General features: G+C 44.5%; 2 protein-coding genes across 2 annotated transcripts in view; both read left to right on the top strand.

Moving 5' to 3' along the window:
- The window catches only part of MTOR (mechanistic target of rapamycin kinase), a 69,683-nt gene extending 63,823 nt beyond the window's left edge, over positions 1-5,860 (top strand). Inside the window, exons 52-58 of the mRNA XM_054085841.1 lie at positions 448-522; positions 1,421-1,556; positions 1,931-1,996; positions 2,654-2,734; positions 3,026-3,106; positions 4,105-4,210; positions 4,717-5,860. Of these exons, the coding sequence (XP_053941816.1) occupies positions 448-522; positions 1,421-1,556; positions 1,931-1,996; positions 2,654-2,734; positions 3,026-3,106; positions 4,105-4,210; positions 4,717-4,732 (561 nt within the window). The 3' untranslated portion in view covers positions 4,733-5,860. The remainder of the gene's footprint in view (positions 1-447; positions 523-1,420; positions 1,557-1,930; positions 1,997-2,653; positions 2,735-3,025; positions 3,107-4,104; positions 4,211-4,716) is intronic.
- A 1,552-nt stretch (positions 5,861-7,412) lies between these two features.
- On the top strand, positions 7,413-22,874 carry EXOSC10 (exosome component 10). The gene is made up of 25 exons (XM_054086022.1): positions 7,413-7,582; positions 8,927-9,063; positions 9,524-9,647; positions 10,128-10,232; positions 10,589-10,754; positions 11,521-11,632; positions 11,911-11,986; positions 12,146-12,256; positions 12,696-12,839; positions 13,160-13,350; positions 14,001-14,157; positions 14,790-14,938; positions 15,242-15,292; positions 16,069-16,180; positions 16,827-16,877; positions 17,424-17,502; positions 17,668-17,789; positions 18,059-18,154; positions 18,767-18,841; positions 19,322-19,409; positions 19,638-19,711; positions 20,222-20,390; positions 20,843-20,904; positions 21,598-21,677; positions 22,226-22,874. The coding sequence occupies exons 1-25, from the start codon at positions 7,427-7,429 to the stop codon at positions 22,254-22,256; spliced, it is 2,718 nt and encodes a 905-aa protein (XP_053941997.1). The 5' UTR covers positions 7,413-7,426; the 3' UTR covers positions 22,257-22,874.
- The last annotated feature ends 1,709 nt before the right edge of the window (positions 22,875-24,583 follow it).

Genomic DNA, 24,583 nt, shown 5'->3' with positions numbered 1-24,583 from the left:
ACCCCTTTGGCTCTCTTTTGGGCTTTATATACAGGCAATGCGAAAAAAGTAGATGCTTTATCTCAGAGGCACACCAGGGGATTAGCTAACCGCAGGAACAAGCAAAGGAGTACTAACATCACTTTTCCATAACATTTTTTTGAGCAATAGAAGCTGCTTATAAGCAGTCTGTGTTATTTAACACTAGCAACTGGGCACGCACTTGAGTTTTCCCTTTTGTTATCAAGTTAATTCTGTAGCTTCTTCCAGAAGTTTGTGGAGACCGAGGAACATAAAGGTGCAACTTCATCCCGTATTTGGAATAAAACTTGTTGTAGCAAAAAAACCCAAACCCAATACTTATTAACCCTTTAATTTTATTAACTCTTATTAACTCTAATTTTATTAACTCTTATTAACTGTAAATTTAACTATTAATTTACTATTTCTGCATTATTGTCTGTTTAGGTTGCAATGACAAGAGAAAAGTTCCCTGAGAAGATTCCATTTAGGTTAACAAGAATGCTGACAAATGCTATGGAGGTGAGCGTCCTCTCTTTAATAGTAAGGGGATTGTTGCCTGGGAAAATGGCACCAGTTTCTCAGTTTTTCCTGTATTTTCTGTTGTGGCTAAACCTCTCCGTTCTGTAAGAACAAGAAGTGTTAATGTTTCAGCTGCATTTTCTGTGACTTAAAGTATCTCCTGTGATCTCTACAGTACATTAGAGTGGAGAGCAACTTTTCACAGATGCAAAAAAAAAAAAACCTTGAAATTCCTCCAAATTCTTAGGCTTTCCTTAGATTCTGCATTTCAAATAGCTGTTTGCATAAACCAGACACAGCCAACAGCATGGTACTTCGCAACAGAAGGGAGCTTCTTAATTTGTAATGAACATCTATGTAGTTCTTTTAATCATAGAATCATAGAATAGTTTGGGTTGGAAGGGACCTTAAAGATCATCCAGTTCCAACTCCCTGCCATGAGCAGGGACACCTCCCACTGGCTCAGGCTGCCCAAGGCCCATCCAACCTGGCCTGGAACACCTCCAGGGATGGGGCAGCCACAGCTTCCCTGGGCAACCTGGGCCAGGGCCTCACCACTCTCATGGTGAAGAAATTCCTCCTTATGTCCAGTCTAAATCTGCCCCTCTCCAGTTTATACTCATTCCCCCTCATCCTATCCCCACAAGCCTTTATGAACAGCCCCTCCCCAGCTTTCCTGTAGCCCCTTTGGGTACTGGAAGGTCGCTCTAAGGTCTCCTCTGAGCCTTCTCTTCTCCAGGCTGAACAACCCCAACTCTCTCAGCCTGCCCATAAACAAAGAATAGTGGAAGTGAATTCCAGTTCAGAGCACAAGCCATGTCCTGCTCTCTGAGTGTTAGGGTTATAGTTGTATAGTTAAGTAAGCAGCATGGTTGATTCACTTCTTTCTCTTCTGAAGGTAACAGGCCTCGATGGCAATTACAGAATCACCTGTCACACCGTGATGGAAGTCCTGCGTGAACACAAGGACAGTGTCATGGCTGTGCTTGAAGCCTTTGTGTATGATCCATTATTGAACTGGCGGCTGATGGACAGTAAGTGATTCTGATAAAAGAGAATCATCAGTCTGATTTCATACAAGAAATATAGAAGCCTGAAATCCATTGTCGGTTTGAAAACAATCTGGTGAAATTATTGGTTTGCAAATGCTATTTTTGTGGACACGTGGTTTTAGGGGTTATTGTGTGAAATTACCACAGTGGTTAAAACCCTTTTAGCCTTAAACACAGACACCAAACTACAAGTAAAACTGTTTGGGTTGATTTTTATGTTAGTTGACATCAGGAGACTGAAAGCTAGGTGACAAAATTTGGAGAAAGAGGCAGTCAAATCTTTATTGTTTGTGGACGGATTTGCTAGGAAATACTAATCTCCAGTTCATACTTTTCAACTCTTTATTTCCTTGCAGCAAATACAAAGGGCAATAAGCGCTCACGAACAAGAACAGACTCCTACTCAGCTAGTCAGTCAGTAGGTGAGTAGATAAGATGGTAAAGATCATGAATGTTTGGAACTGTTTTTTCTTAGTGGGGCACAGGGCTGGCTAAACATTTTCAGTCCTCAAAAGCAGGCAGATAAACAGATTATTATCACTAGTTTTGGGACTGGAAGTGGTGAGTTCAGTACTTTGGCTCAAAAAGCAGATGCTGCTTTACAATTCCATGATCACCCTTGTGGGGCACATATGAACTGATGTACTCCAAAGTATAGCTGGTGTGGGATAGTTATTTACTTAGCTATCAAATATTAGTGTGCAAAACCTGGCAAGCTGTTGTCTGACTGAATATCAAGAGCTTTGCATTGAATCTTAGTTGTTTGCTGTTACACTGCAGAATAGGGGCAGTGTTTCATACAGAGTTTTATGAATAAACATACTTATTTGATTGTAATTTTAGATTAATTGTATGTCATTTCAAAATATCTTTCGATTACACTTTTACACAGTGTTCCTAAGAGTTGGATCAGGCCTTTCAGCATGTTAGTAGGCGAAAAGAGAGTTGTGTGGTAGCTCTAATCAATCAAACATGCTTTTCAAATAAGCTCATTGAAGTTTTTTTGAATATTTCCAGAAGAGCATTATTTTATCTGCTTTTCAACTTAAGCTTTTACATTTTTGTGTTTATTTCAATAGAAATGTTGGACAGTGTGGAACTGGGTGAGACAGCCCACAAGAAAACTGGGACCACAGTGCCTGAATCCATCCATTCCTTCAGTAAGTGTCAATGTTGTTTCTATTCTGATCCAAGAATTGTTCTTAGATCAGAAAACTTCATCATGATCCAGATGCAATTACACGAGGTGGGACAGATACAGTTCCTTGTCAGCATAAATAAGGGATAAAATTAACGGTGTTCTTAACTCCACAAAAAGGTGACAGAGTGGTATCTGGGTCTGTTTGCTCTCAAAATGGCATTTGTAGTGTTTGGAAATGGTAGATGTAACAGCAGTACAAACGGGTTTATTGCTCAGATGAAGTCCTAATTTTCTCTCTTCCGTCTTTCAGTAGGAGATGGTTTAGTGAAGCCAGAAGCTCTAAATAAGAAGGCAATTCAAATCATCAACAGAGTTCGAGATAAGCTCACTGGTGAGCGTGTTTTTACGTTTCTATAAGATGACATAAAATCTGATGATTTTCCTGTTTCTGTCTAACAATTAAGTACTGCATTTAGATACAGAGAAGCCTGATTTAGAAAGCAGAGAGGTGTTTTAACTAAAAAGATTTCGTAATTGGCATGTCTTAGGTTGTAGTGGGAGTTGAATTTCTACTGTCCTGGGTTTACATTTAGTTGTGAAATTTTGTGCTCTTAAAATTTTGTAAGGAACTACCCCCCACATGCCATATAGAATCATAAAATGGTTTGGGTTGGAACGGACCTTAAAGATCCAGTTCCAACTCCCTGCCATGGGCAGGGACACCTCCCACTGGCTCAGGCTGCCCAAGCCCCATCCAACCTGGCCTGGAACACCTCCAGGGATGGGGCAGCCACAGCTTCCCTGGGCAACCTGGGCCAGGGCCTCACCACTCTCATAGTGAAGAAATTCCTCCTTATGTCCAGTCTAAATCTGCCCCTCTCCAGTTTATCCCCATTGCCCCTCGTCCTATCACTACAAACCTTTGTAAACAGTCCCTCTCCAGCTTTCCTGTAGCTCCTTCAGGTATTGGAAGGTCACTCTAAGGTCTCCTCAGAGCCTTCTCTTCTCCAGGCTGAACAACCCCAACTCTCTCAGCCTGTCCTCATACAGGAGGTGCTCCAGCCCTCCAATGATCTCTGTAGCCTCCTCTAGACCCGTTCTTGAAGGGAATAGGACCAGGATTCCAGCTACTGGAAAGTTATCTGTTGTTGGCTTATCCATTATTTGGAGAAGAGAAAAGGAAGAAACCATAATAATAGGGAAAACTAAGTTCTGGGCTCTGTATGCCTTTACAGGTACTAAATGTTTGGAATATTGTGTATTTTATATACCTTAAGGGGAAGGACAGTTAAAATTGCTGTCAGCCCTTAACTTGCCACCCAGAAGCAAGTAACATTATGTCATTTGTGACTTCCATTTTGGTTTTTTTTTAATCCTTTAATTTCAAAGGTCGAGACTTCTCTCATGACGAAACTCTTGATGTACCCACACAAGTGGAATTGCTCATTAAGCAAGCTACTTCTCACGAGAACCTGTGCCAGTGCTACATTGGATGGTAAGTTTGTCACCATAGCCCTGCAAAGTTCTTCTCTGAATAAAAAGCAGAGAACAGCTAAAGACAATGTCATTTGTGGTTTATGTAGGAGCCTTAGCACACGTTAGGTCTGTGCTGGTGAATTTTGCAAACGATGCTCTAGGCAGTCCTCTGAGAAAGCCGTTAAATACGTAGTGGCAGGGATTTTAGAACATTTAAACTGTGATCAACCTGAACATTTTAACTGCTTGAAATAAGTCACTGATTTTAGGTACAGTGAAGAACCGCATGTAAGCAGAGGCAATTTAACTGACATTTTGAGTTTAGCTGACTTTTGGCTGTGCTTAAGGAAATAGATCTCTAGCGTTCTGAGACACTAGTAGCTGGAAAGAAGCTTGGGGATCACCTGTCAGCTTTTCTAGTGCTAAAATGGTGCCTAGTTAGTATGGAATCTCAGTCTTTCTCAGTGTTGCCTTTGTGAAACTATATACAAATCAGCGTTACTACAATATCTTTGTTTTCTTTAGGTGTCCTTTCTGGTAACAGAAGATTCCAAAGTATCCACAGCCTTTTATTCTGGAGGCTTTTGCACTCCAAACTTGTTCTTCTACAAACACAAACTGAACGTTGGACTGAAATACAGCCTTTGTCAAATATTTTGAAATGTAAATGAAAAGAGTTATTGTATATTAAAAGTTGGTTTAAGCCAATGTATAGCTGCTGTTGGAAAAACACAAGCTGTCTGAAACACAATACTTGATGTGGGTTTCCAGGACAGCAAAGACTGATTGTACCACAGGTGTCTATGGTTCCACTTGGTCTTTGGGGAACTGATGATCCATTGAAAATATCTATATACGGGTTTTGACTTACTTTGCAGTGTAACTGAGTCATTTGCAGATTAATTATCGCCCTGGTCAGTCTTGTTGGTGTGGCTGCCGTGAGCTAAATGCGCTTGTGCAGGAAGCTTTGTTTAGGTTTAGGGGTGAGCTGGATAACTGGAAAGGGAGAGAAGCAGAGTATTACCATTGTTTTATCCTTGTTTTCTTGCCCCCAAATTGGAAACTGTCTGTCTGTTCATTACACTAGTGCAGGAGTCGTGTTTCAGACTAGATCAGGATATCGGAGCAGATCCAAGGATTGAAGACCTGGAGCTAAGCAAGATCATATGCCTCTATGCGGATTGTTCAGTGGCAATCTGGATGCAGAGTACAAATTAAATTCCACTTGGGAGCTTTCCCATATTGTCCAGATTAAAAAGTACTGGGAAATAACTAGGGAAAGTTAGTACTCTGTATAGGAGGCAGACGGGGGGAGAATTGGTCATAACTTGAAACAGAAAATAATGGTTATTAAACACGAGGGTGAAGATAAAGTTATGATTTATGAATTCAACATATTAAAAACAATGCACAAAATACAACAGAGTAGCCATGTTTAGATGCCATGTTGTATTTGAATATTTTTGTGCCAATAAATTACACCAACATGTAAACATTTTGACTGTGTTCTTCATTCCTTAGGGGGCAACAGGGGAGCAGGTTAAGACTTGGAGGTCGGGTCTGTTTCATGTTTCATTTTGCCATGGATTTGACATGCTTTTTTCTGCATCAGTTCAGGCTATATTTCCCTTTTGAGAGCAGCTAGAGGCAAAATTACTACGACTGAATGATGTCTGACACTTGAATAAAAGAAACTTTTACCACAGAACCTGTCAGTTTTAGTTTCCAGCAGATGGAGAATCATCTGTGTGGTAAGAACATCGCCTTTCCTTGTCTCAGCGTGACAGCCACAGCTTGAGGGACGTGGAGTGCGTGGTTGTCCTGGCTGGGCTCCCTGAGCTTCCCCGGACGCTTGTGCTGGTGTCCAGCCCCAAAACTGGGGAACAGGGAAGATGACAGCCACGAGGCTTTGAGTGGCCATGCCCCAGCCCCTGCCCTGACTGTTATATTGCCTCTGTGGGCAGCCCCTGTGTCCCACTGTGGGTGCCTGGGGGGAAGAGGGTTGGGGTCTTACACTGTGGAGCCCTGAGGGGTGTTCCTGGGCCCCTCTGTGGGTGCCTAGGGGAGAGGAGGGCTGGGATCTCACTCCCTGGAGCCCTGAAGGGTGTCCCTGGGCCCCTTTGTTGGGTGCCTGGGGGACAGAGGGCTGGGGTCTCACCCCTAGGAGACCTGAAGTCATCCCTAGGGCAGCTCCTTGACCCCTCTGCGGGTGCCTGGGGGGCAGAGGGCTGGGGTCTCATCCCTAGGAGCTTCGAGGGACATCTCTAGGGCAACCCCTTGCCCCTTTCTTGGTGTTTGGGGGGGGCAGAGGGCTGGGGTCTCACCCCTTGGAGCCCCAAGGGGCATCCCTGGGGCAGCCCCTGGGCTCTTCTGCGGGTGCCTGGGAGTCAGAGGGCTGGGGTTAGAGAATCAGAGAATAGTTTGGGTTGGAAGGGACTTTAAAGATCATTTAGTTCCAACCCCCTGCCATGGGCAGGGACACCTCCCACTGGCTCAGGCTGCCCAAGGCCCATCCAACCTGGCCTGGAACACCTCCAGGGATGGGGCAGCCACAGCTTCCCTGGGCAACCTGGGCCAGTGTCTCACCACTCTCATGATGAAGAAATTCTTCCTAATGTCCAGTCTGACTCTGCCCCTCTCCAGTTTATACCTATCCCCACAAGCCTTTATGAACAGTCCCTCTCCAGCTTTCCTGTAGCCCCTTCAGGTACTGGAAGGTCACTCTAAGGTCTCCTCTGAGCCTTCTCTTCTCCAGGCTGAACAACCCCAACTCTCTCAGCCTGTCCTCATATGGGAGGTGCTCCAGCCCTTGGATCATCCTTGTAGCCTCCTCTGGACCCGTTCCAACAGCTCCATCTCCTTCCTCTGTTGAGGATTCCAGACCTGGACACAATACTCCAGATGAGGTCTCCCAAGAGAGGAACAGAGGGGCAGAATCCCCTCCCTCCCTGCTGGCTGCGCTTCCTTTGATGCAGACCAGGACACGGTTGAAAACGGTGTCGCCCCTCGGAGCCCTGAAGGCACCCCTGGGCAGCCCTTTGCCCCTCCGCGGGGGCATTGGGGCGCAGAGGGCTGGGCTGGGCTCTCCCCACTCTGGCCCCGCGGCAGGTGCCCGCTCCTCCCTGCCGCGCGGGGGCGCCCCACGCAGCTCCGCCGCTCCCTCACAACTTGCGCGTCAGCCTCTTTCCCCCCCCGCCCTATTCTCGCCCGATCTCGCGAGGATCGCGTGGCCAAGATGGCGTCGGCCGCGGGCCAGGGGAGCGGCAGCGCGGCGGCCGAGAGCCCCGCGGGGCAAGAAGGACGCGGGGAGGCGGCGGGGCGACCCGCCGAGACGGCCACGGGCGGCGAGGCCGTGCTACCTGGCTTCGCTGACGCCGATGCCTTCGTCAAGGTGCGTGCGCGGCGGTGACGGGGGGGGTGTTGAGGGGAGAAAGCAGGGCTGGGGGGGGGTGGCCGTGTGGCGGTGCACCGGGCATGCCTTGCGCGGCGCGGAGCATGCTGGGAGTTGTAGTTCTTTGGAGGAAGGCACGTGGTGCCTTCCTGGGGGTGCGCGGGGACCCCGTGAGGGCCCTGCTGAGCGTGAGGCGGTGGACACAGCCCCTCAGAACAGAGCGGGGTGGAACAAGGAGTAGTTGGTGTTAGAAAAGCGGGGTAATTGTTGTCTAAGCTAAAGCAGAGTTCAGTTTCATCTAATTAATTGTATCTTTTGAAAGCTGGTGGGTGTCCTGGGCTGTATCCAAAGCAGCGTGGCCAGCAGAGTGAGAGAGGGGATTCTGCCCCTCTATTCCTCTCTTGTGAAACCTCATCTGGGGGATTGTGTCCAGTTCTGGAATCCTCAACATAAGAAGGAGATGAAGCTGTTGGAACAGGTCCAGAGGAGGCTACAAAGATGGTCTGAGATCTGGAGCACCTCCCATGCGAGGACAGGCAGAGAGAGTTGAGGTTGTTCAGCCTCAAGAAGAGAAGGCTCTGAGCAGACCTTAGAGCGACCTTCCTGTACCTGAAGGGGCTACAAGAAAGCTGAGGAAGAGCTGTTTACAAAGGCTGTAGTGATAGGATGAGGGGCAATGGGTATAAACTGGAGAGGGGCAGAGTTAGACTGGACATAAGGAGGAATTTCTTCACCATGAGAGTGGTGAGGCCCTGGCCCAGGTTGCCCAGGGAAGCTGTGTCTGCCCCATCCCTGGAGGTGCTCAAGGCCAGGTTGGATGGGCCTTGGGCAGCCTGAGCCAGTGGGAGGTGTCCCTGCCCATGGCAGGGGGTTGGAACTGGATGATCTTTAAGGTCCCTCCCAACCCAAACTGTTCTATGAGTCTATGTTTGCAGTCTTTCCCCATGTGAAATGCAAGGTCAGGCAGAGAGTTGTGTGCTCCAAATTAGCAAGAGTTTTGACTGTTGTGAAGCTCATAATAACATTAGTTCTTGGAAAGTAATAGAATATGCATAAGATTTCTGGGAAAGTTTATACTTGTGCATGTAAGTGGGAAATATATTTTTTCCCAGCTCTTGTCCCTTTGCATGTGATTGATGGAGATCGCTCCCTCGTGTTGCCCAGGCCTGATAAAGGGTGCTGGCTTTCTAAAACTCCAAAACAAGTCTTAGAGAGTTTTATTTGCTAGCGGTTTTGGTATGAGAAGCACCAGCCACATTGTGTTTCACCCAGGCGCAGCGCTGTCCAGGGAGGGAAGGCAACAAAATACTGAGTAACTGCTAGTAACATGATATTCTTGCACAGTATGCTCTTGGCACAGTGGTGGCTGCAACAAAGGCGTCTAATGGGCTTCCTCAGCCTGGCGATGAGTATGACTTTTACCGAAGCTTCCCTGGTTTCCAGGCATACTGCGAGACGCAGGGTGACCGTCTCCTTCACTGGTATGGATGCTTTTGTGTCTTTGGGCCGTTTCTAATAGCTTCTGATCCAAAACTGAAGATAGCACCCTTCTTTGGAGACTCCAAACTTGCTGTAGATAAGATGTTTTATTTCACGTACCTAATTTTAGCTCCTTTTTTAGTACTTGACAGTTCCAAGTAGCAAGTCAAAAGAGAGCCTTTCATAATGATTTGGATAAAGAGCTGTGCAGGGAGCAGAGGTTGATATCAAATGCATTAGGTTGTCTATTTAAAAAGTCACATGGTTGCTAATAAATTAATTCTCACACTTAATACTATATAGATGTCTCTTCTATTCACTGCTCACATGGTGCAATCTGTAGGTACTGCATTGATTTGTTGTCAGACTTGGAAGATGTAGAAAGTGATAAGAGAATTGGGAGGTTTAGTGTTCAGAGAGTCTGCTTTTGAATCGCTGAGAGCTGTTCTCTTTTTTTGCAAGCATGAGCAAAGTGATGCAGTACCATGGCTGCCATAGCCACCTGAAAGATCGCAGCAAAGTGACAGAGCTGGAGGATAAATTCGATATGCTGGTTGACTCCAATGATGTCATTCTTGAAAGAGTGGTAAGCAAATGATATCTGATTGTTTTTCTTATTAACTGTAGTTGCCACAAATTCTTTTTTTCAGTGCTAGAGCGTCAGGGTTAGTTCTTACACAGTTGCATTTAATGTTTCCTCAGTTTGGTGGGTTTCTTTTTGGTTTTAACATTTCCATGTGCAGGCCAGTGGTCACAGCAGTTAAGACAGATGAATTATGGCCCAAAGGGAAGGAAGGTCATGCGTGACTTGTGAGGAAACAAGAACCTCACAACGTGAGAACACATCTGTACATTCAGAGAACTGCTTCTCTGAGGAAACTCTCCCTACTCCTCATACTCAACATGCTCCTCTCGCATTTGTCAGTCCCATGTTACACAGAGTTGAGTGGAAATAACTGTGGAGGCTTCTACCTGTGTGACTTTCTTTATTCAGTCTTGACTAGAGAGGCAGAGTATGGTAATTGAACACGCATTTGGTTTTCACCTCTCTTTTTCTGGAATTTAGGGTATTTTATTGGATGAAGCAGCAGGAGTGAACAAAAACCAGCAACCAGTCCTTCCTGCTGGGTTGCAGCCCCCACAGATGATCATTTCCAGCTGGAACCGCAAGGTGAGACCTCTGTGCTCAGTTTGCTGTGTTACCTTAGCTTTCTTCCCCAGCTTTGACACTACTGATTTGCCGGGGAGTATTTATTCAAATTTGATTCTGGGTTCTTTGTGCTTTCAGTTGCCTTTTCAGTTTCATGTACACAACAGCCTTTCTTTTGCTTATTTGTATGGATTCAGGATCCTGATTCAGAGAACTTTCACTCTTAGGTGCCGGACTCGCTGCAAAAGAGTGACTCATGTTTGAGTTTGGGGTATAATTTTATTGTTCTGAGTATTGCGTCAGGCTGCGTAAAAGAAGCTCTGAGCATCTGTTAAGTTGTTGAGTTTTACCTTTGGTGTACCTTTTTTTTAAAACAGGCAGGAGAAGCCCACAAAAGAACTCAGTCTGAAACTTTCCGACTGCTTCATGCCAAGAATATCTCTCGACCACAGCTTAAATTTCGGGAAAAGATTGACAATTCCAATACTCCTTTTGTACCTAAACTTTTTATCAAGCCAAATGCTCTGAAACCTTTGCCTGAAGGTATGGAGTTTATTTTTTGTTGGGTAGCCTGTTGAGAGTATTAGACCCAAATCTGTCCTCGCAGTCTAGAACTCACTGACTGTAAAATAAATTGACAGCAGGAGATGTTGGTCATTTAGGTGGTTAATAAGCTCTGTGACTTGTTCTTTACATATGTGCAATGTAAGGGTAGGTCAGTGCACGGTATCTTGTTGCTCTGAAGTAAATAATCTGTTTCAAACAGATATTGTGCTGCTTCTCTTTACCACCATTGACTGCGTGGGGAGAGTTGCTCTGGGACCAGAGTGATCTGTGCTTGCCTAATTGGCTTTGCAGATGATTCTCTGATTAATTAGGAGCGCCAGATGTATGGTTAGACCTGCCTTTGCTTTGGGTGCCTTATCAAATTCACCACCACAGCATCCTGTCTCAGCAACTTGACATTCTGCTGCCAATGAATCATCCTCAATCTGCGCTAATGTGGTTGTACTTTTAGTAACTGGGAATGATTGAGAGATTCATCTGAAGATTTTTCAATCTCTTCCCAAGCTCTTGAGCAGAACCACCTGACACCTTATTTCACAACAGTCTGTTAAAACCCAATAACTGACTTGTTATTAGAGGTGCAGACAAAAAACTTGCTGACAGCAAAAGCTGCAGGCCTAGATTGTTAGGATTTTGATAGTTTATGATTGTAGTAGGGTCTTGGGCGGGGGGGGAGAGAGTAGTAGGCTGAGAACATATTATGTATAGGACCCAGTCCAGTTGTTCCATATTGGTTATTCAGCCCTCACTAAAAGTGGACGGGAACGAAAGGAGCGCCCTGAAGATTTGGATGTACCAGCTGCCCTGGCAGACTTCATACACCAGCAGAGGACGCAGCAAAATGAACAAGACATGTAAGAAATTAAAGTGACAGCAAGGTGCTTTGAGTACCATTGGTGAACATGCACTTCTATGGTTCTGTTGTGCTGATGTTCTTCATGTGTAACAGCTCTGCATGTGTTTGTGTCAGTGTCATTTGCTTTAGACATCTGCAGCTATTTTAAATCTGTGCTTAACAAGAGACAAAATTTGTACTCAGTAGGGAAACTGCAATAGCTCTCAAAATCTCTGTGCTCTGGCTTCACAAAGGTGACTGAAATTTAGTCTGTGTCTGTCTTCCTAATTTCCACAGGTTTGCTCACCCTTACCAGTATGAACTGGAGCATTTTTCTCCACCAGATGGAGTTCTTAAGAAACCAGAACCCCAGGTTGGTGCCCGTATTACTTTAAACTTATCACAGATGCAGTAAGTTTACAGCTGGTCAAGTTTACAGCTGGTCGTACTTGACAAATTTCAGAGTTGAGGGTGGAGGTCAGGGGTGGGAATAGGCAGAGAAGGTGCCATGCCTAATCATTTGCTCTTCCAGATGTACAGGCCCATCAAGGAAACGCCCTGTCATTTTGTCACCACACTGGATCAGCTGGTAGAATTAAATGAAAAGCTTATGAACTGTAAAGAATTTGCCCTGGACTTAGAGGTAATCACATTGCCTTTTCCATTTATACATGTGTACTGCTAGTTCCTAGGAGCCCATCATATTCTTCTAGTCTGTTTTGTAGACCGACTTCTCTTGCTTTTTCTGCCATGAAAAGACAGTTCATGTCCCTGACCTATCAGGTATTATCAGGAAGGTTGAATTAAACTGTGTCCATATTGTAGGTTTTCCAATGGTAGCACTGGCTGCAGACTTGATATTGAATTTTATGTTCTTTCAATTCATTACATGCTTTTTTACATCACATTAGTGACTGCAAAGAGAAGAATTTTCTCATTTTCTCATTTTCTCATTTTCTCATGTCTTTTGCTTTAAGAAGTCGTCTGTTACTTTCTCTTCCTTCATTTTGGATGCTGTTTGTTCTGTAGTATTACTTTTGTAATGGATCCTAGCTTACATCTATCTTCTGTGTTTTTTTCAGCACCATTCCTACAGGAGCTTTCTGGGCTTGACATGTCTGATGCAGATTTCCACGCGAACGGAAGACTTCATTATTGATGCACTGGAATTGCGCAGTGACATGAACATCCTCAACGAAACCTTCACAGACCCTGCAATTGTGAAGGTCTGCTGCCAAATTCATCAGTTCACTGCCAGAATTCCACTTCCCCCGCCTTAGTTTAAGCTTTTCTACAGTTTAAAGCACACTTTTGTCTCTGTCTTGGTCATTTGGTTCTGCTCTTACTGTATTTTGTTCTCACGCCTCTTGATATAAGTGGGGAGTCACTTGCCAAGTGAACTCTTGTCAGTGGTTCTGCACTTAACAGTGAAGGACAGAGAGAAAAGAAATCTGGTCCTGTGAAACCACAAATATGAAACCACAGCACTGACAGCCTGGAGTAGAAATGTTCTTCATATCATTCTTAATTTGTTTTGCTTTTCAAGGTCCTTCATGGTGCTGATTCAGATGTGGAATGGCTGCAAAAAGACTTTGGTCTGTACTTGGTGAACATGTTTGATACCCACCAAGCCGCTCGTCTCCTCAATCTGGGCAGGCATTCTTTGGACCACTTGCTAAAGCTGTATTGCAGTGTAGATGCTGACAAGCAGTACCAGCTGGCGGACTGGAGGATACGGTAAAAACTGACCCCTTAAACGGGCTGGAACTGCAAGGTAGCACTTATCTTTGTTTGTATTGTTAGAGCAGGAGCATGTTTCTAGCTGCAAGCGCCGTAGTTGTAGATAGTCTCAAAGGGAATGAGCTTTTATGAGTTTCATTTTCCCCTGTTTCTTCAGAAAATGAGACTTAAATACTGAAAAGCTTCTGGGAACTCGCTTCTTAAGAATAGTGTTTAACCATTGCAGACTTAAGAGGAAGTGTTTGCCCCTCTAGAGCCCTCCCAAACCATTCAGTTGCCCGCACTGGGTAGAGCAGTGAGCCTGACGATGGAGGTGGACCCTGCACACCACAGACATCCCAGTTCTGCTTTATGTAGGCTCTGCAGAGAGAGAGATGACTTACAATAAATACTGCAGCAAGCAATTCTGCCATCTGTCTTAACTAGGTGCCAGTCCTGCTCTCTGGCATGCAAACAAGATGCCATCTGAATTGGAGAATGCGCAGCATGTTACTACTGTTGCCCAACAAATCCTTCACTAAGGAAATTTCTGTATTTGTTCTTGGTGTGTTTTACATGCAGTTTGCCCTAATGTGCCTTGCAAGAAGAAGATGACAGTTCAGCAAGGCAACTGAAATATATTCCTCTATTTTTGGGTCTTTTTCTAGCCCTTTGCCAGAAGAAATGATTCAGTATGCCCGTGATGACACTCACTACTTGCTCTACATCTATGATAAAGTGAGGGAGGCGTTGTGGGAGAAAGGGAACGAGCAGCCCACTCAGCTGCAGGTTGTGTGGCAGCGCAGCAAGGACATCTGTCTGAAGGTAAAGCTTCACCTGGGTGGATTCTGGATCAGAGTATGGGCTTAGTAGAACAGAAAGTCCTTTGCCTATTCTACGTCTGTCACATAGGTGCAGGGTTTTTTCCTGGTTGTGTGTCTGAAAACAGCTGTGTAAACTCTCACTTGTGTGCAGTCACTTGTTTCACTGGTTAAAATCCTTGGATTCAGGTGCCCTCTTGCTGGTTTTTGAGTACTGCACTCCTTGGCCTCCCGATGCTTTCAGGTGTGTCTTTCCCAAGAGAAATGTTACATTGCCAGTTCTGCTGGACATTCCTAGAAGTTCAAAGCCTGGCTGGAGTTGCATTACGAGATAATTAAATCCTGTCTGTGGAAAATACTTTCTACAAAAGTAGGCCTAGTGTAGTAAAACTTGAAAATATTGTATGTCTAAAACTGCTCCTGAAGGTGGCGAGGATGAATTTCCCCTAAAAATGGATGTTTTTCAGGAATAGGCGTCTACTGGTCATTTAGGGTAAAAGCTCCAAGGAGCATTGTACCTGAGTTTCTTTGATCCCCTGATGTCTGTGTGAAATTCCATCTGTCTCGGTGAAGCAAGGCAAACTAAAAAGCACAAATCAGATAGTGATCATGAGTGCTTTTTTTCTTCCTGTCCAGAAATACATCAAGCCCCTCTTTACAGATGAATCCTACCTTGAGCTCTACAGGAGGCAGAAAAAACATCTCAACACGCAGCAGTTGACAGCATTTAGGTTGCTGTTTGCATGGAGAGACAAGATGGCACGTCAAGAGGATGAGAGTACAGGGTAGGAAGTCTTTTGTTAAAGACACTGACTTATGCTTCATTGAGTCTCAGATAGTGCTCCTCACTTCCCTGCCTGAGGAGAAACCACTTTCGCTGTAGAAATTAGTGTACGACCTCAGGCTGCTTTAACACAGAAGTCACCTGAGCAAATTCTCACTGGTATCTTGAGCAGCCCTACTTAATTTCTTTTTAACTGATTTCATCTTTTTCAGACCTTGTAATTGGGGCAGGCTTGGGCACTTTGGAAGTATTTTAAGGAGTTTTTAGCATTCTATTACATTTACACCTTCTCTTTGTGTTGTAGATATGTGCTACCAAATCATATGCTGTTGAAGATAGCAGAGGAGCTGCCCAAGTAAGTTTTCTTCACCCATGAGGAGTCCTATTTGATTTTAATAACCAGCAAGTAGTTTCCTAGTGTGTAATTGTTTCTGCAGTTGGTCCCTTTCTTGCAGCTGCCAGTATTGCTTTTCTCTGTAGATCTTCATTTTGCAAGAGAAATAAATAGCGATACTCCTTCAGAAGTCTCCAGACTTGTGGGTTACATCTCTTTCTGATTTTATTCCGCTAATAAAACACGTTCCTTTGCATTGTTGTATGTTACACATCTTTCCGAGTTTCCTGCAGTATTTCAGAGCAAGAAAGAGATGATTTCCCCCATAACATTTATTTGGTGGGTTTTTTTCAGTTCCTGAAGGGATTAGGCAGGAGGCAAGGGATAGATACCTTTAAACACCCAATTTATGCAACATTTTCCTTAAACATGTGGCACTCATCACCTAAAATCCATACCTGAGAAAACCAAAAATATATCTTTAAACACAAGTCCACTGCTGGGCTCAGCTTCTATAGATGAACATTGAACAAGGAACAAAACAAAGATAGGAACAGGCAGACCACAGAAAAAAACAAGTGAGAGGATAGCCGAGTTAATGGTTTGTCCTTATCTCACAAACCTGGTACAGAAGAATTTTTTTGTCGCAGAGAATAAACTCTGACAGATGAATCTGACTTATCTTATTCTGCCACAGTCGGGACCGTGGTTGTATGTGGTCGCACATCCTTTGAATGCAAATGCCTGACATAGTAGCCATAAATATAGCACACTGAATTTTTCTTATCTCTCTTTAGAGAACCCCAGGGCATCATTGCTTGCTGTAATCCCGTCCCACCACTAGTTCGCCAGCAGATTAATGAATTGCATCTTCTCATTCAGCAGGCCCGGGAGATGCCTCTTCTCAAGGTAGGAGTAGCTCATACCACACAAGAGACTCATCACTTGATTTCCATAAGCCAAGGACTGGAGCTAAATAGTGACCTATGGTGACGTCTATGCTGAAGTTTGCTTTTTGAACGCTGTGAATAGTGTTCTGTAGTAGAGCAGAAAGATATATTGCAGCTTCTTGCCTGTTTTCTGCTCTGTAGTGGTTTACACACAGCATAGTTTCCTGGAGAACTAAAGCAGTAGGAGAACAGACACTATTTGAACAGAGTGCACTTGTCTGTCTTGCATTTCACACCATGTGTGCCTCTGTGAGGAAGCACTGCACCTTGTGGAATGTGTTGGCCATGTAAATGGATTCATAAATCTTTTACAGGTATAGTGAACCAAATAAACCCAGAACCTCTTGGTGTCAGAGGTTCATTAGTTAAAATATACCACCAGCTTGTGTTAATACAGTCTGCCTCTAGTGAAACAAAACCATTTACGAGCATCAGCGAGTCTTTTCTGTGTGAGGTGTGTATAAAACACAGCAGGAGAAGAAGAAAATGTAATTTTATCAGCCTGCTGCCTTGTATTACATGGGTTGAAAACGTGGATAAGGAGGTCAACGTAGAAGAAATAGAGCAGAAGCATTTAGGTGACTTCTCTTTCTCTCCCATTCTAGACAGAGATTTCTTTGGTGGTCAAGAAGAGGGCACCTCTATCCAACCCTGAGGTACTGTTTACATAATTTTTGTTACCTGACGTCTTAAACTCAGAAACAGATGCAGCAAAATCCTAGCTTCTAGTAAATTGTGTCTTCTCATGCATTTTACGGGTCTCTCTGCCTTAGTTTGACGTTACTTTTCTATGCTAGATTCATAATATTGCCAGCTGTAAATTGGCATCTTACCAAACCACCATAGTAGCAGCACTTGAGCCTTCGTCAGCAGACGCTGAAGCAGCTGAACAGTTTCATGTGTGTTACTCTGTATTGATTGATCTGTAAGAAGAGAAGTTTCAGGTGCTGCCTTTGCCCTCATTTACTTTCTTTGTGCCTATACAGTAAAACAGTCTCCTTTATCCAGTGGGTGTTTGCACAGATATTTTTTGATGCCAGATGCAATGTGCTCTGGCAGGTGAGCTATATTAAGAATAATCAGCCTCTGAATATCATCCTTTTATTTGAATTTTCTTTAATGTGTGCCTGCAGTATGTGAGGACATATACAGATTCGTAGAGTAGTATATTAATCGTGTTTGTAATTTGAATTTCTCTGCAGAGGCTGGAGAACACCTTCTTTGGTCCACATGACAGTTCCCGGATTCCTATGGATGATGTTCAGAACAACTCTACCTTGGGTAATTTGGACTTAACCTAAAAACGGTCCTAATAGTGACATGAGGCTCTGACATGGGGAAAGAAGCAGCCCTGAAGGAACTTTCAGTGAAATCTAATTACACAAAAGAGCAGTAAGATATACAAGTATCTGATTGGTCTGCTTTGCTTTTTTCTTTTTCTTGTAGAGCCTGCCCCAATTTTGGAACGTGGTTGTCTCTTCTCAGACAGTGAGAGGACAATGAATATTCAGGCTGTTCAGCCAGACTCAACATGTCTTGTTGCCACAGCCACTGTCAGCATATTCAATGTAAGCACCATGTTTGTGATAGTGTCAGTATTTAAGTATTAGAAAACATATTTAATCGGTTGAAACTGTGTAAAAGTGGTGTAGGAAATAGTAAGTTGGGACTGCATGTGGCAGAGCCAAGACAACTAAGTTACGCAGCCAGCAAATTAACTCATTTTCTCTGGAGGTTTACCGGTTTCAGACAGAGTGAGAAATAGCATGCTTGAAACAGCAGTAGCCATAAATAAAAATTATTAATTTTAATATTTCTTCCTTTTTTTTCTCTTTAGGAATGTGAGGAAGATGAAGGAAATGAGAAGGCATTAACCACTGCACAGCAGAAAGCTCAGCGCATAATGGAGTCCTTTGAAAATCCGTTTAGAATGGTAAAAGCTCCTAAATTAGTTGTAGTGGGACTCAAACTACCTAGTGCAGAGGATGCTCTGAACTGCCTTGCGGGACATATCTGGAAAGAGCTGCTGCTCTCTTACTGGAAATGAGATTGTCCTTCTTGCTAAGCACGTGTGGGCTTGTTCTTAGAGGCTTTGAAATGCCTCTTAGATCTGTGTATTTCTACGTAGTAAACAGACCTCTCACTGTGTTTTTTTTAATCAAGTTTGAGGATGTTTTGAGTTGCGTCGCATTTTCATCTCAACTTTATGGCTAGAGTTTGTGAGTTGAGTTTGCTCTTCTAATGAACTGGAGGAACAATAGAGTACTTGTTTATAGATTTGGAGTAACAAATCACTAGGAAATAATATCAAAACAACTGTTCCTACTGCATAGTTGAGGGTTGATTTTTTGGGTTTTTTTTGTTTGTTTTTCTTTAACATTTCTCTTGGCTGTAGCTGCAGTAACTTTTCTCTTTTCCAAGTGGTGATCTGTCGGTGGAAGGTTTCTAAAATAAGAACATTTTAATTCGGAACACTTTAAATAGCATGTTAGCTAAATGTCGTGTGCTGTATTTAAAACAAAATGTTTTTTGTTCCTCTCCCCAGTACCTGCCTGCAGAACAGAACCCTGCTTACGTCTCTCAATCTGCAAAGTTTGACCCATCGTCAAAAATTTATGAAGTAAGACTCGTGCTAAATCTTCTTGACAAGTAGTAACAAATAAGTAGATTGTTTTGGTTTGGGAACCTCAGCAACAGAGGAATTTTTCTTTTTCCTCCTTGGATTCTGCTTAGAAAAAGAATATAAGTTTGGAGAAACTTGCCATGTTTCTCAATCCGTTGGTCATTGTTTCTGCAGCATCCGTATCCTTCAAAGAACCAGGGATCGGAGATGTTCCACTGTATATTCCCTGTCTGTCAAAGCTACAGACTACTACTAAACTTTATATCTGCCTTTGTTCTTGTGGCTTGTTTGTAGCTTAGAACTTGTAAAGCAGGTGGTTTCACTTTACCTGGTGCAGCAGATCTTAATCTCTTTTACAATGCATCTTGATCTTTTGTACCCTTAATGAAGACCAGCATGTGGTAGCAAGTTTATAAACTCCCTTTTGCCATAAAACTTCAAACAAAGTAATCCCAGGTACTTTTTTTTTCGTTGCAGATCAGCAATCGATGGAAGCTGATGAGTCAGACACAAGTAAAGAAGGAGACCAAAGATGAAACAAAAAAGAAAGCAGCCCAGCAGTCAGGTGCAGCCATTCTTCCCTTCCTCAGTGTGTTGGCATGCTTTTCCCAGTGCACATAGGTTGTTTCCCAGTTACAAAAAAACTTAGGTGATGGATTTTGTGATCGATTGTTTGACAAAGATTGGACTCTGTTTAGTTTGGGACTTGCTACAAGCTGGTTTGCTTGCTTTTTTCTAAGCTCTTGGGTAACTTACTTCTGCTTTTTACAGTGATGCTTCTTTGTTTCCATAGCTGCTCGGGACCAGGCACAGAAGAAGTATAAAGAGGCGACAGAAAATATCGTGTCTGTTCGTCAGCAAGCTATGGTATGTCACTGAATTCCCTACTTCCAGCCCCTTTCGACCTTTATGACAGTTCAGAATGAAACGCTGAGCTCTGTAACACCCAAATGACATTCCGTGTGTGAGCAGTAGGCCCCTAGCAACTGTGCTATGCAAATCTTCACATCCCTCCATGTCTTCAGTGGGGAATGTTTTCTACTGCTTCACCTCTCTGCTCCTCAGTCGCCCAGGTTCCCCTAAAGCTGCCTGTGGGGCTACAGCAGATCCCATCTTCTAGTATCCTGTTAAATGACAGCTTGGCTTTTCATCTCAAAACTCCCTGCTCTTGAGGGGAAAAAAATAAAAAGTGGTTTAGCCCAAAGAAGAACACAGTGCTTTCTCCCTGCACTATTATTGCCACAGGCAAGATTTGTCCCTGGGGCCTAGGTCCATCGTGCAGTTCATCTTCATGCTAGTGTTTGTGCCTACGCAGAGATGTTTCATTTTCCTCTCCTGAACTTGTCCTCGTTTCTGTTTTGTGGGTTGCTTTCACAGCAGGAACAAGCTAATAAGAAAAGGGAGAGAGTCATAAGTGAAACGGGGGCAGAGTTGCCAAAACAAGAGAAGAAACGGCCAAAAGCCTCCCAGCAACCAGAGGAGCTGGAAGCACCGAAGCAGTTTACCCCCTTTGATTACAGCAAGACCAACTTCAAAGTGTTTGCGGGTAAGATCTGAATCTCTTGCTGGAGAGCTGCAGGCTGTGGAAAATGTTGCCAGGCGAGAAGGTGGCTGTGCCAAGGCAGCCAAGGCAGTACAAACTGTTCAAATGCACCTACCTTGTGGTGGGGAAACACTGAAAGCAGTTATCTGGAAGAATATAGAGTTTGGCAAGAAAATCCTGAAACTGCTGGCCAGGGGGTTTATGGATTCGGTTTTTGCTGCTTCTCCCTGTAGAGAAAGTCATCTGTTTAGCTGGACCCCAGGTACTAGTGGGCAAGGGGGATTGGACTCCTTCGTAACAAGTGTCTATTGAAAAGCATCCTCGGCCCTTAAGAGACTGTTGTGGTTTTCAGCACATGGGAGACTGCAGCGAAACATCATGATCACAGGGACTGTGTGGAATGTACTGTTCTTTCTGGAAAGTATTAGTGTCAGCTTCTCTCCTCTCTCCTTTAGGAAGCAGCAAATCGAAGCAGTCACCACAATTTGATCCTGCCAAGCAAGCTTACGCAGGCAAGGTATGGGCATGTTGGGAAAGAAGGAATAGAAACGTTGATGATAGCATGAACCCAGCTGGAGACTGCAGAGGAAGGCAGATGCCTTTTTCTGCATCAGCGGAACATTCCCTAACAGCACTTGGCCCAGGTTGCCCAGAGAAGTCATGGCTGCCCTGTCCCTGGAGGTGTTCAAGGCCGTTTTGGATGCGGCTTTGAGCAGCCTGAACCAGGGGGAGGTATCATAGTATGGTTTGGGTTGGAAGGGACCTTAAAGATCAGCCAGTTCCACCCCCCTGCCATGGGCAGGACATCTCCCACTGGCTCAGGCTACCCAAGGCCCATCCAACCTGGCCTTGAACATCTAGGGATGGAACAGCCACAACTTCCCTGGGCAACCTGGGCCAGGGCCTCACCACTCTCATCGTGAAGAAATTCTTCCTTTTGGGTAGTCTTAAATCAGCCCCTCTCCAGTTTATACCCATGTCCGTGCCCATGGCAGTGGAATGGAATGAGCTTCAAGGTCTCTTCCAACCCAAACCGTTCTGTGATTCTACAGTATCTATGTAAGGGAGTCTTAAAATATGAAGCTTCCAGTGGAAAGTTGCTGTGCCTTTGAACCTGGGGGACCCGAGGGCACATGAATCCCGTGGAATGCGCTGTGTTTGGCGAGTACCTCATTCTGGTGGTGTTTTCTTTTCTTTTTCTTCTGTGCAGAAACAGAAATTTGCTGGAGCTAACAAACTTCAACAGTCTGGAAACCGAAGCATGTCCTACCTGGCCGGGAAAGGTGATAGGTATGTTGTCAGCCTTACAGTGGAGTGGAGTTTTTTCACACCTGTGCCCTGGAGCTGTGGGCAAAGCATAGCTATTGTCCTCGCTGGTGTGGGAGCTGTGAGGTTGCCTAACACCTACTTCGTTTTATAGCTTGACATCAGGGAGAAAAAAGAAAAGAAGCAGCTTAGTCAGGATTAATGCAGTCAAAGACAGTTCTGGGTGGAAGGTTTGAAGTGCTGAGGTAAAAGCTTGTGTTAATAGATGTGGGAGTTGCTTTCTTTGGCTACAAAGATGGGCGGAAGGTGAGGAGAACATTAGCCTGGTTTGGGAGAGAGCTAAATAACAGTACTGCCAAATAGGCACTTTCTCATTATGCTTAGGAGGCTTGATCCTTGTGTATTATTTAGTCATAAAAGAGCAGCACTGGGTAAGGGCAGCATTGGAGAGAGAAAGGTTCTGTCGGTATCATGACCCGTTCTCAGTAGAATCGCTGAAACCTGTTGTAGTTCTTCAGTCTTGAGTGAATTCAGAGCAAGAGTTAAAGTCTTTCTTTAACTGTCTTTTGCAGGGGCTCCAGGCACCACTGGCCAAAGAGATAGTCCTTGGGACCGGACCTGCGGCAGCTGCTGCTGAACAGAATAGTCAGAAGTGTTTTCAAATGCCGGTCATCGAGCAGTTTTTGTACAGAATTCTTTTTAAAGACATTAAATCCTTTTTTTTTCTTCCCCCCCCCCCAAAGGAAAAAAATCTTAATTTATGTCATTTTTATTATGTTCACATTGGATTTTTTTTCTAATTATAATGTTGCTTTGTTTCTAATTTTGGAAGTTTATCCTGTGTGCTCAGAGTTAGGCTAAACTTGTCACTTCTTGGAGGTGCTTGAGGTCCAGAACCAGCCTGTCAGTGGAGCATGAGAGGAACAGCTTGGCATCTCTTAAAGACAGTGTAAAAGTCATAGAGAGATTTAGGAGATGAGACTCAGACCCCAGCAGTCCAGCGGAGGAAAGAAGGCCAGACTGTTATGTTAGACCTTGCTTGCAAATTGAACTGCACAGCTCACCTCTTACAAGACAAGGTAACATGAAAATGTAGTGCGTTTACCTGACAGGGTTTGTGTGTTTTGAAGCAAAGATTTGATTTTAAGGGGAAAAAAGAGGGTATGTTTTGGATCAGGGACTGGTGGTTTCACCATGAAGTTATAGAGTGAAAGGGTTTCACCATAAAGGTAGAGGTAAAGGTGAAACAGAGTGCAACATCGCATTGGAGAAAGCCAGTGAGATTTGTGCTGCAACCGAATCTCAGAACAGCTATACTGATATTTCCTAGTTTTAAAAACCCCACTGTGAGTTATCCTGAAGTCTTTGTAGACAGAGATCAGCCCATGATTTGACAGGTGAATGACTTATTCTGAATGCTGAGAAATGCAGGCTGTAACGCTGTGAAAGAGGTGAGCAACATTGCAGTTTAACAGTCCAAGAAATAGGGGGGATGTGACCTTGCTTGAAGCCACATTAAATCAGTGGCAGAGCCGCTCCCTGCGTTAACTGCTCTCTGCACTGACCAGTGGATCTTCCTTCCTTCCCTAAAGGCCTCACCTTTACTCTGTGATTTCCTTTTCTGACTAAGGATTTTCCGTTTCCTGCTCCCCTGTTTTGGCGGTGGTGGAATTTACTTCTGTGACTGCTAAGCTGAGCAGGTTGTGGTAAAAACTTCTCTCTCTTCCTAACCTGAGGGCTTTATTTTACAAAGACTGTGAGGAGACTTGGGGGTTTGATTGTTTGTTTGTTTGTTTACAGGCTTTTCCCCTGTTTCTGGGGAGTGAGGAGTAGGGAGCAGAAGGACCAGAGGAGAGTTTTTCCTCCTTAAGTATCTTTTTATGCGCAGTGCTGACCAAGCAGCGTGGTGACGGCAGAGTCCTTTTCTGCTTATAAAATCCACCTGCGCAGCTGAACATGGAAGAGTGGTTTTGAGAAGAATGATAGAATAGTTTGGGTTGGAAGGGACCTTAAAGCCCATCCAGTTCCAACCCCCTGCCATGGGCAGGGACACCTCCCACTGGCTCAGGCTGCCCAAGGCCCATCCAACCTGGCCTGGGACACCTCCAGGGATGGGGCAGCCACAACTTCCCTGGGCAACATGGGCCAGTGTCTCATCATTCTCATCCTGAAGAAATTCCTCCTTATGTCCAGTCTAAATCCGCCCCTCTCCAGTTTATACCCATTGCCCCTCATCCTATCCCCACAGCCTTTGTGAACAGCCCCTCTCCAGCTTTCCTGTAGCCCCTTCAGGTACTGAAGAGGTGGTTCCATAGCAGTTGTCTCTTGACTGCATTTACAAAGGTTGCCACTTCCCCTTCTCGTCAGCATTTGCTGCTCCCGAGTTGTCTGGAAGTTGAAGATGAGCACCTCTTACCCCTTTGGCTGCAGATTTCTATGGATTCATTAAGTCCTCTACTTCATTTTCCACATTTGCAATATTTCCATTACATTTCAAGGATGATCTTAATTTTTGTGTTTTCCTTACGAGTTGCAATTACTGCTGTAGGTTTTAAAGATGACCTTGAGGGAAGTGCCTGGTGCATCTGCGCGTGCTCTGGAACCCCATCCTCAACATGAACGTGCGGTCATGGAGCGGTTGTTCAAGCTCTTTCCTGGTGTAACTGCCGGGTTCCTTCCCAAGGTTGTGGTTTAGAACTGTACACCCCAGAGCGCACCAAGATGGGAAGGGGATCTCCTGTCAGTGGCTGGCCCTCAAAAGAGCCAAATTAGGCTTTTTTTCCCCCAAGAATTAGTGTTTGCTCACGTTTCTGCGAAGTGAGGGCAGCCCAGGATGGACAGACGGACAGATGGAAGGGCTAACGTGATGGATGGACAGGTGGATGAAGGGGCTGATGGATGGAGGGTGTGATGGGATGGATGGATGGATG

Source organism: Cuculus canorus, chromosome 21 (assembly GCF_017976375.1).
Source record: "Cuculus canorus isolate bCucCan1 chromosome 21, bCucCan1.pri, whole genome shotgun sequence".
Lineage (NCBI taxonomy): Eukaryota > Metazoa > Chordata > Aves > Cuculiformes > Cuculidae > Cuculus > Cuculus canorus.
This window is presented reverse-complemented; position numbering and strand designations above follow the sequence as displayed.

What these genes read in the sequence shown, in the direction of transcription:
- EXOSC10 (XM_054086022.1), top strand. Translation starts at nt 7,427, where the DNA reads ATGGCGTCGGCCGCGGGCCAGGGGAGCGGCAGCGCGGCGGCCGAGAGC. An exon ending in TTAAGAAACCAGAACCCCAG is followed by an intron (nt 11,987 to 12,145) that starts GTTGGTGCCCGT and finishes TTGCTCTTCCAG; the next exon opens with ATGTACAGGCCCATCAAGGA. An exon ending in GCAAGGACATCTGTCTGAAG is followed by an intron (nt 14,158 to 14,789) that starts GTAAAGCTTCAC and finishes CTTCCTGTCCAG; the next exon opens with AAATACATCAAGCCCCTCTT.